The sequence below is a fragment of the Nilaparvata lugens genome, chromosome 5, assembly GCF_014356525.2.
Source record: "Nilaparvata lugens isolate BPH chromosome 5, ASM1435652v1, whole genome shotgun sequence".
Classification (NCBI taxonomy): domain Eukaryota; kingdom Metazoa; phylum Arthropoda; class Insecta; order Hemiptera; family Delphacidae; genus Nilaparvata; species Nilaparvata lugens.
This window is the reverse complement of record NC_052508.1, coordinates 43,752,576-43,764,783: the sequence shown is the minus strand read 5'-3', so window position 1 is coordinate 43,764,783 and position 12,208 is coordinate 43,752,576. Positions and strand designations below refer to the sequence as shown.

Here is a 12,208-nt window from a genome sequence, read left to right as displayed (position 1 = left end):
TTATCGTTTCTGATGCTTTTGAGTATTTATTTATTCAAAATTATTTAATCTTGAGATAAAAATTCCTAAGTGAAAAAAAGAAAATGGTAGCTATAAGGATAACTGCTGAGTTTTGGACACTTCAAATACAACATTTGTAGTCTCCTATCATCCAGGAACAATACCCTAAAATGTTTGACACTACTTCTGAAATACTCTGTATCATAGTCTTCATAGTATCACCATAGAGAAACGATAGCATAAGTAGATATCCCATGGTATAGGGCGTTTATGTCACAACTTTTACTGCTATCCCAAGCCGATAGTTCACGTAGTTCTTTCCTATGAAGCTGTGTGATGCTGGTAGTCTCTCAAATTGTGCTGTTCATACACTCTCACCCCAACAAAACAGTAAAAATTGATAATAATCGACAGTAATCGGCTTGAGATAACAGTAAAAGTTGTGACATAAACGCCCTATACCATGGGTTATCTACTCAAGCTGTTGTTTCTCTATGGTATCACCCATAAATGTACAGTGTACATACACTAACTAACTTAGTTAGTTTAGAGTTCACTGTAAATGTATAGCCTTGTACACACGTCCGTACAGATTCATGCAAACAATCGTATGTACATATGCCTCAACATTCACTGTACATCCTTGTGGACGCGATCCACGTATGCCTCGGCATTCAAAAACCTATCTGATTTGCAGATGACACGAAGACATGGTAGATGTAGATTTTCCACATGACAACAATGGCGTCATTCCATCATTGAAGATAGTTATCACAAATTGCAGCAGTATCATTTTATTTCAATGACTTATATAATAAAATCAAAAATAAAACTTGACAAACGATGTTGGTGGGTTGAACGATTGTAGGTTGAAGTAAGGAAATAAATTGCTACATGACATAAGATTGATAGTTCAAACTTTAGTAGGTTGCCAAAACATTATCTTGTTAATATACTGAATCTAATTCAACTAGTTATCTAAACAATAATGATATCATCATGAGGGAATCAATAACTCCACAAGAACGATTGGCTCTAACTTTGAGATTCTTGACATTAGGCGATTCATTTGTTGGTTTCCAATATCTATTCTGAATCTCAAAAAAAGAAAATTTCTTCAATAATTCCAGAAGTTTTGATGATCTAATCAAAGCACTTAACACTGTCTCACAAAATTGACAGTCTTCTTTAAGGAAATTAGCCATAAATTGAATCAAATACTAAATTGCTGCCCATTTTAAACTAACTCTGCTCATACACATGACAAAACAAGATTCACTTAAATTATGCAGTTCTAAATTTGTTAATCATAATACAAATTATATATTCCATGCATGTTTCTATTTAAATATTTGACAATCCACATATCCTACAAAATTACAAAAATCCTACAATTTACAATTAGTTATTGGATCACAATTTGATTTGTCATTCATTAACCTAATTCATTGGAATTAGGTTATGACGCCTTCAATGTTTACGTTTTGCCTAACCCATATGGCAAAATCGCGTCCACGCGTACATTCAATGCTCGCCCGAGGCGACTTTGAGCACGCCAAAATACCGACAGGGTTCCGGTTCGCCCACATGCCTCAGCGAACAGCGTCCACACGTGCGAATGCAAGCAAACGTACATGTGTACGCCTGCGAAAACGTACACACGTACGTACGTAAAACGTACGCAAACGTACGCCTGCGAATGCAGGCAAACGTACGCCTGCGAATGCAGGCAAACGTACGTGTGTACACCGTTTATGGCGATGCGTCGATGTTTAAAACATCGATGTTTACTGTTCGATGTTTTTCACTTATCGATGTTAAGGTAAAAAACATCAATGTTCAAAACATCGATGTTTTGTCTTTCGATACCCATCCCTACTATATAGTATTTGCGCCATGAAAAAAGCATTGGTCAGATATGCGTTTTATTGACAGTTTCCATTCTGTACCTATTCCACAGTATACATACAATATGAAAACTTGGCTAGTATCCTGATGCAAAAATCCGCCATCTTGTTAGGAAGCGCCGCATTGTAATATAATGATAGGTTCGGATCACCTTAATGATCCGGATCAATTGATTTTATTCACTGCCACGAGACAATCCAAGACCAGGATTGGAACTTCCTAAGGTCACGTGACGTGTCTAGTATTTGCGTCATGTAAAAAGCATTGGTTAGATAGGCGTTTGATTACAAGTTTCCATTCTGTACCTATTCCTATAACGGTGTACACACGTACGTTTGCCTCGGGTGAGCATACGTGTATGGGCTTGCATTCGCACGTGTGGACACTGTTCGCTGAGGCATGTGGGCGAACCGGAACCCTGTCGGTATTTTGGCGTGCTCAAAGGTGCCTCGGGCGAGCATTGAATGTACGTGTGGGCGCGATTTTGCCATACGGGTGAGGCAAAACGTAAACATTGAAGGCGTCATAACCTAATTCCAATGAATTAGGTTAATGAATGACAAATCAAATTGTGATCCAATAACTAATTGTAAATTGTGGGATTTTTGTAATTTTGTAGGATATGTGGATTGTCAAATATTTAAAAAGAAACATGCATGGAATATATAATTTGTATCATGATTAACAAATTTAGAACTGCATAATTTAAGTGAAAAAAGCTTCTCTACAGGGTTCCTACAAGAAAGTATAACTCAAATATTATTTTACTGTGGCTATCAAATCATCTTGTGTTTGTTTCATGTTATCAGAGTTGTTAATTAAAATTGTAATCTTCAATATGATATTATACGTTTTAAATAGCTAGGCTATCTATAGAGAGATTTATTCAAACTTTGAACTAGTATTCCCTTAAAGGTAAATCTTGAAGCTAATCTTTTGGAGAATCTTGTTTTGTCATGTGAATGAGCAGAGTTAGTTTAAAATGGGCAGCAATTTAGTATTTGATCCAATTTAGGGCTAATTTCCTTAAAGAAGACTGTCAATTTTGTGAGACAGTGTTAAGTGCTTTGATTAGGTCATCAAAACTTCTGGAATTATTGTAGAAATTTTCTTTTTTTGAAATTCAGAATAGATATTGGAAACCAACAAATGAATCGCCTAATGCCAAGAATCTCAAAGTTAGAGCCAATCGTTCTTGTGGAGTTACTGCTTCCCTCATGATGATATCATTATTGTTTAGATAACTAGTTGAATTAGATTCAGTATATCAACAAGATGATGTTTTGACAACCTAATAAAGTTTGAATTGTCAATCTTATGTCATGTAGCAATTTATTTCCTTACTTCAACCTACAATGGTTCAACCCACCAACATCGTTTGTCAAGTTTTATTTTTGATTTTATTATATAATTCATTGAAAAAAAATGACACTGCTGTAATTTGTGATAACTATCTTCAATGATGGAGTGACGCAATTGTTGTCATGTTGTGGAAAATCTACATCTAAAGGTGCGTACAGACTTTCGCTCTGCTCCGCAACCGAACGTCACTCTAGCAGAGCGATTGATGATCGACCGGGGAGCAACAATGGTTCGACCGGGGAACGCGAGAAGATCTAACATCTTCCGTAACGTTCATGATGGGTGCGTGGGCGGCGCGACTGTAGTTCGATGGAGGAACGAGGGCAGTACGAGGGAGGAGTGTGCTCGGTGCGGGTTGGAAGAGCGTATATGTGTACGCAGCTTAACATGTCTTCGTGTCATCTGCAAATCAGATAGGTTTTTGAATGCCGAGGCATACGTGGATCGCGTCCACAAGGACGTACAGTGAATGTTGAGGCATATGTACATACGATTGTTCGCGCGAATCTGTAAGGACGTGTGTACAAGGCTTATTGTGTGTGCACAGTATGAGCACAGCCAAAGACCTTAAAGAGATATAGACCCATAATGCCTATGCCTTCCCAATGATAGCTCTTACTTGAAATTGAAGGCCGCCATTGGGGTATTTTAGCACGAGATATTATATATTATTTATTTGTAATACTATAGATCACGAAGGCAATGGTGTCATTGGTATGTAATAATCTTATGGGTTGCCCCCTCAATGGCGGATTTCAATTCCAAGTGCGACACTAGCGCTGCATGTGAGTCTATGCATCTTTAAGGTCTTTGAGCACAGCAGTGAACTCTATACTAACTGGAATGGACTAGCAACCCCAAAAAAAGTGAGGCAGCTGGTAAAGATAGGCAACCCGCATTGCTGTGGGATTCGTCATTTTGTAACACATTGGCTCTTATGCAATGCATTGCACAGTTTCAATTTCTATTTTATTTCTATTTTGTATGTCTTATTTCATGGAAGCGTTATTTTTCCTTTATTGAGCAGTTCATTGTTAACTTTTTGAGAGCAAAAATAATGAAATAGGTTGAATATGAATAAAGAAAAGATTTTTTTCATTTGTGACTGCAGTAGTTTTAGTATTGTCAACTTTTTACAAGCAAGGGAATAACTTTGGGCCAGCTTTCAGATAAGCGTATCATTTATTAATTTTTATTTATTTAACAAGGACAAATATAAACTGTCATGAAATGATTGGGAATGAAAAAACAGGCTCATAGTCCTTATTATTCCAATCTCGAATTTTGTTCGTACACAGTCCAAAGGAGGGCTGTGTTTAATTGAAACTATTAAACACAGTCTTATGTTTATTTTGATAGGATATACTATTGTTTTTTTGGATTATATGATTCATTGTTACTGTAAAAGGAAAGATTTATTATTTATTGTTTAAGGAAATATCTTAATTTAATAATATAGGCCTACTTACAGCAGGCTATGAATGTAGAATTATGTAGGTGTGCATTTGTGTAATTTCAAATCATGTAAGAGTGGGAGTTTCAGAAATGAAGCAAATAACGAAGAAACATTTTATTATATTATATGACTATGATAAGCAAACAGTAAAATATGCTACATGATTACCAGAGTAAAATGAACAATTCGAAATTGAAAGGTTTCAAAAATTAATTACAATTCAGCTGAAAATACAATCTCATATTTTTTACAATAAAAGTAGTGCCGTGCTATCAATTTTTCCTTAAATCGGTTGGAATAGCATTCCACCTATTACCCTAAGGAAATTTATCGGCTCCAACGTAATAGATTCTTGATAAACTATGAATGGATCTATCGCCTATGAATGAGAAATCCAGTTTTCAGAGCAAATGAACTTATAATCTTCAAAAGAATTTTGGATATATACACAAATACACAAAGAACAATATATTACAAGCCTAAGCATTTAAAGTTACTACGAGCTAAGGGTACTTATCCAGATTATAGTTGAAAAACAGTGGCTATTGGCTTGAATACACAAATAGCAATATACGAACAAAATAGAACACTATAAACTGTTTAAAACTCAATTTAAAACATTAATAAATTCACTTAAACAAAAATTATTCAGAGAGCAAAAATTTACAACACACAACAGCCAGCCATGTTTTAGAGAGAAAAAACAGGAAAAGACAAAGCTACAAGGAAGCTTTGTAGACGCACCTCAAATCAGTGATGACTCCATGACACGTCAACAACAAAATTACAAATTACAAGTCCAGAACTCACATTTCACATTCGTTCACAATAAAACTTTATTTTGAAACTATTATTTTAAACTTTCATATATCATCTCTATTTAACTAAACCATTTATCTTTTTAATTCTGTCAACCCAGCCTCGGTGACACCATGGAACAATGCAACAATCATTTACGATAATAAATTCTCCATCGAAAAGTTTGTCCGTCTATCGATGACTCTGATATTTACTATAAAGTTTCATAGATCTCGAATTGAAGATTCGATTCCAATGTGAGAAAAAATGTAATATTACAGTAGGTAGGTAAATAGAATGAATTATGTGGACTCATGATGATTCAATAACACAGGATTATTGAATATGTAATGATAGCATTATACTAGGCATTCTGATAACATTTCAAATCATGTAAGTGTGGGAGTTTCAGAAATGATGCAAAGAAATCTATGAAGAAACATTTATATTAATTGTATTATAATTATGACCATATGATAAGCAAAATATGCTAAATAATTATTATAATTTATTATTGTAAATTGAACGATTATTTATTTGAAACGGAAAGGTTTCAAAAATTAATCACAATTCAGCTGATAACAATATCATATTTTAAAAAATAAAAGTAGGTACGGTACCGTACCTAAAATAAATTATGTCATCTCACGATGATAACACAGAATTATTAATCATTTGTATTTATTCTTTTTTGAATGAGGATTAATTTGTTCTTCAACTATGTTTCTTTATTTTAGATTCTATAAAGTAGGCCTAAATTTTCAATTAGCATAGAAACTATCACCGTATACTAGGAATATAACCAAATTTGTTGTTTTATTTTTGGTCAAATAAACTGATCAATATAGAAAAGTTTATTGGAAATGTATGTAAAACAAAAAGGTTTCTTCAAATTAATTAATAGACTAAAAATGTTTGACTTAACTGTGAAATGGTATTTTATTTCCTTTAACATGCCCATTCTTGCATCCAAATGCATCACCATTTCTCGGTCGTATTTTTATTCAATTCTACGCATTTTACGACAAATACATCACAATATTTAAGAGAAAAGGTTGTGATCTAATACTGATAGCCCTAATACTCATTCAAATCCGTTTTTCAACTTTAAAAATGAATAATCGTACTCAAGAGCTGCAACAACCTGCTTTAATGTATAAGTACGAGAGAGAAGGGAATCCCACACGGTAGGCCTGTCTCACTCACTCCGCCTTACACACTTTTGGCTGTAGCTTAGCATTGGACAGCCCGTTCCAGTTAGTATAGAGTTCAGTGGAGTGGAGCACAGTGGTAATGTGGTATGAGTACACACATATACATAATTATGTCCGTAGGGAGAAGGGGAACAAATTATTCGTCATAATTATAAATTAGGATAATCTCGATATTGTGTCATGGATTGATATGTAGATTAATGTTTCCGTAATATTGGAACATTAATTTTTCTAATAATTAGATATATCATATGTTTCCTTCGCGTAATAAACCCTATCTTGATTGTTTGTTGTCAATCTGACATAACCTAGAATAGTCTAACCTCAAAGATGGTTGTATCTACTGCAGATCATAGTTTACAAGCCGATGTCATATTTGTTATCGAGGGTACTGCCATCAATGGAGCTTATATGAATGATTTGAAAACAAATTACATCATACCCACTTTAGAGTAAGTTTTTAATTTTCATACAAAGTAAACATTTTTGAAGCGTTTACTAATTTTTCTTTTAAATCTACCTAAATGGCTATTGAATCTACCTTAAAAGAAATCGTGATTTATATCTGTAGGCTATTCAATTTATTGTTTGTTTGTTACCTTTTTGAGTTTTTCTAAAGAAAATGCCTTTAATATGTCTATTTTGAGGACAAACAATACTCCTAGTCTCAAATTCTTCAATTTTAAAAGATTTACATTTATTTGATTGGAAAGCTAGCTAAACTTATGTTTAATTTCATTTTGCATATCAAGAGCTGCTACAATATTATATTGTATCTAGAGCAATATCAAAGTATTATGAAGGTTTAATGTGGGGCTCTTGGACTGTTGTCTACAGACTGACTTTAACAGACTAACTCGATATATTATATTTATGCATTTTTATGTCCAGTCAAGTTAGAAAACAATCATTAAAGTAAAAATAGTAATAAAAATTAACATAAAATTCAAAACAATAAAAACTAAATAATTTATTATGATATGTCTTGTCATGTCATGTTTTTTAAGCTTTTCATGTCAAGCTCTTCCACAACTTCCTCTACCAGGTCAAGTCAGCCAGTCCTCATCTGCCAGGAGGACTCCTCTTAGCCCTCCTTCATAAGATAACAATATACAGTATTCCACCAAATGCATTTCAATTGTACAGAGGAAGTGCGGACCAGTTGTGATCCCTGATCCTGATCCATCATGTGATTTGTGCATGAGCACATCTATACCGTCAGATTTACGGAACCAATTCAAACTTCAATTTTAAGATGCTTCTGCATCAAAGTTTTATTCCTGACAGAGATGGGTTTTGTTCACTACATTGGCCTTATCCCGTTTCTGCTGCCACAGTTGCTTTATATCAATTCCAGCCTGAGATAGTGCATCGACCTCATTAATTTAGGGTGTGCATAATAAGATTGCATAGTTCATCCTCATATTTTCCATCTAGAGTGAGCTTCTGCCTAAAAGATAAACGGCTCATTAACTAAGAAGTACTTTCTTCTCTTCTTAATTCTATAGGAACAATATTACAGAAAACAAGGAACCATTCAGTTTCAGTGGGTCTGATGGTTTCACTTATCTTTCATTTAGAGCAACGTCTGCTCTATCTTCTTAGTGTGGGTGCTGCGCTCCCATACTGATGACACTGCTGCAATGTACTAGTGCCAGGCTAGATGTTTGAAGAATGCTTTAAACAACTAGTTTCTAACAGAAACTAGGTAAGGCTTGTATTACATTAGCACACTAGGATGGGACACCAAGTGTCCCAGTAAGTCGCGGGTATCTTATTGCGCTCATTGCACTAGGCTGAGACTCTAGATTTTAGTGTCCTGCTGCTGTCTCATGTGGCTGATGTCCCAGATGGTTTTACACATGCTCAGCCCTAGTATCTTACTGGCGTTTTATCGTATATGTGGGCTCATATCACATTAGGACACAAGGAATTAATATAATACTGCCTCATTCCTCCATTCTTGGTGTCTGAGTGAATCGCGGAGCATTAGTTTTCATGACGATTATCAAATTGGCATACCAGCTGAGGCACCAGATTTTGTTATCCCAAATGAGACACCAGTCGGACACTAAAATGTGTTGCCCTAGTCCGATAAACCTCTGAGATCTAATGCTTTGCGACAAGTCACTTGAACACCAAGAGTGGGTAGTTCTCATCGCTCCTTTTTAGGAGCTTCAATAATGACGCACTTATTGAAATACCTCTTTTTAAGTAAAATGTTCTTCTAAATACTATTTTATTAACAACAGTATATCTTTTTCAATAGGTATTTCAGTCAAGGAGCACTGGAGGATTATGTATGTGAAGTAAGTGAGCTGACTCTCATAAAAACATTTTACTTATAAAATTGGTATGAATAACTGGGTGTTTTACTATACATTTCTATACTGGTTATTTGTCTATTCATATCGTTCTGTATGCTTAATATGAGATGATTCCCCACTTGACAATTTTCTGCAACTGACGACATCAAGTTAATATGTAGGATAACAATAAGAAAAGCCCATCAAACACGTTCAATGCTGCGAAAAAAGCTTCTGAGAATTTCTGTATTATCTGCATCAATAACTGAAATTTTCCAAAACCTTTGAATTTCTCAAGGTTCTTTAAAATAACAAATATCTTCATCATTATTATTTGAAAAAAAACGTAATCCTATACTATTAAACGAACAATTTCTGTTTATATGTCTGTATATCACCGGATCTCGAAAACGACTCTAACGAATCTCACGAAATTTGGAACATAGTAGGTTTATAATATATTATTTGGATTGCTCAAGGTCACATCCCTGGGAAATGTCGCTGAAGGACATTACAAGGATAATAATTATTCATCCTTGGAAATACAGCTGATAATTTCGTCGTCTGTCGATAATGGAAGTGTGTGAGCGAGTGCGAAGTGTGTGACTGAATTTCACAGCTCCGAGACAAAATTATGACTCAGCTGTTGAACTATTGCAATCATTCAATCAGGTACTTAGTGCCGGTTGCACAAAAGCCGGTTAAATTTTAATCGTGATTCATTCCAGGAGAACCAATCAGAAAGGCGTCTTTTGAAGGTGGTCATCTCTGATTTGGTTCACGTGAAATTTATCAGGATTAAAATTTAACCAGCTTTTGTGCAACCGGACCTTTGTGTGAGAGATTTTTGCATTCCACTGGGAAGTAATCTGAATCCACTATGATTAGATAGAACCTTTCTGTATATACTATGAATATATTTATATTCTTTTACATTTATTGTACAAAATAATACAATCATAATATTGAATGAAAAAGACTAAGAAATTGTCAAAAACCACAGATTTATTGATACTTAGAAAGACCGGTTTCGGTTATTACACCATTGTCAATCTCTGATAAACTAAAACTAAATACAAGAGCAGCAGAATTTATACTAGTAGGCGAGTACTGCTATTGGTCAAGGACATGAACGCCTGCCATTGGCCCAGCTAGACAATCTCCTCCCACTCAACGGTGTGACAAAATGGCGGCTTAAGCAGCAGAATCGCCATGATAACAAAATTCAAGCCGCCATTTTGTCACACCGTTGAGTGGGAGGAGACTGTCTAGCTGGGCCAATGGCAGGCGTTCATGTCCTTGACCAATAGCAGTACTCGCCTACTAGTATAAATTCTGCTGCTCTTGTATTTAGTTTTAGTTTATCAGAGATTGTCAATGGTGTAATAACCGAAACCGGTCTTTCTAAGTATCAATAAATCTGTGGCTTTTGACAATTTCTTAGTCTTTTTCATTCAATATGAATAATTACCACAATATCAACTTCTCAACTACACAAAAAGTGACAATCATAATATAATATCACATTGAAGTAAAAACTAGACTGAGCCTGTACTATTTCTCTCCAAAAATGTTGATAAAAAGTTAATGTTGTCCAAAGGTTGAGGTTATGATATCACACACTGCTTCGTCACTTGAATTTTGGTCCAGGAATAATGATTTGATGGTTGACATTATACTTTAAATTAATCACAGAATGTATCACAATGGATAAAAAACTTGAGAAATATCACACTTATTTGAAAAATTTGAATACAAAATCACAAACCCACCCACTATTAGTAAGTTACAGCTGTTTTTGTATTATAAATAAATATATTTTATTAATGTTGTATTATATTATAATTTCTCTCTCGTAATAAATTTTCTATGTTGTTATAACCACGGTATTTAGATAAAAATGGTAGGGGTCATGAAATGTGTGCGCAGTGGCCAACCAGCTAGATTGCGTCATCGCCACCAACCGAGGTTTATAAGACCTATTGGCAATTTATGAAAATTATTTGTTAAAAACAGATGATTGGATATAAAATGACGTCAACGACACCGGAAATTTAGCACAAACATGCGCGTGACACCTACCGTCTTCTTCTATTTACCATGGTTATAACTCAGAGCGAAGCTCTCGATATTTGTGCCCCCGATATTTATAATAACATTGCTGCTGCTCTTCATGATTGTTCAAATAATTTCTCTTTTCACTAACATTTTGTTCAACAACCGATTGCTCATTTGCAACCACAAACTGAAACTGGATTTTATATATTCATTTTCAGTTCATATTCGTGTTGTTATATATTGTGTTTGTGATATAAATTATAATTTTGAATCCTCACTTCAATACGTATTGCAGAACACCAGTACTCTGTACGGGATTGTCGTATATGAAGCAGCTGACTGCCTGCCGAATCCCAGCAGTGACTGTTACGGTCCATTCACAAGTCCCACAAAAGTACTCAATGCACTTGATAAAATAGAGTAAGTTGTTTCTTTTCCGTGTAAAATCATTGTCATTTTGTAAGATGTTTTATACAAGAATGTATATCCAAGAGTTTTCTTGCTTCCGGAAGGCTTTATTTGCTTGGTACAGCCGCAGTCATCGTATTCTTAGGTTTTTTAAGATACACTTCTTGCATTAAGTATTGTTGCAAGTCATTGTTACTGTCAATATTGTTGAAAGTCTTGAGCATTTAAATTCGAGCTTTGATGGGTGCTTGAGAAGCTATAATTATTTATCTATTTATTGATTTGTACAGCGAGTATTGATAAAATTATTGGGAGAGACAAAACAGGCTTATTACTAGAGATGATACAGATCATGCAGATTGCAGTGGTTTGCATAAGACTTTATAAAGAAGGCTTAATAAGTCACAATTATTAATAGAACACAAATTCCAAGTAGTTTTGGTATTTTATCTTGTTTAACCAATTATCATCAATAGATATTATATAGATGTAACAAAATGTCGAAATATCTTCCAACATCAAGACTCATTGCTCGAAGAGTAAATAAATATAATTATTCCTTTCTTATTTATAACTAACAGGTAACCCTTGCTCCGCAAGGGTCTAATTAAAATCTTGACAAACTGAAAACTTGAACTTTTGAAATCTTAGAGAATTTAAAATAGGCCTGTAACCATCCTCGGTAAATTAATAATCAA

General features: G+C 34.5%; 1 protein-coding gene across 5 annotated transcripts in view; it reads left to right on the top strand.

The window, feature by feature from the left end:
* Window positions 1-6,785: 6,785 nt before the first annotated feature.
* The window catches only part of LOC111052801 (mediator of RNA polymerase II transcription subunit 25), a 66,033-nt gene continuing 60,610 nt past the window's right edge, over window positions 6,786-12,208 (top strand). For 2 of the 5 annotated variants that reach the window (XM_039428398.1, XM_039428399.1), the window contains exons 1-3: window positions 6,810-7,190; window positions 9,008-9,047; window positions 11,398-11,522. In XM_039428398.1, the coding sequence (XP_039284332.1) occupies window positions 7,069-7,190; window positions 9,008-9,047; window positions 11,398-11,522 (287 nt within the window). In that variant the 5' untranslated portion in view covers window positions 6,810-7,068. Of the gene's footprint in view, window positions 7,191-9,007; window positions 9,048-11,397; window positions 11,523-12,208 lie in introns of all 5 variants that reach the window. The other 3 variants (XR_005571353.1, XR_005571354.1, XM_039428397.1) reach the window with 3 other exon arrangements.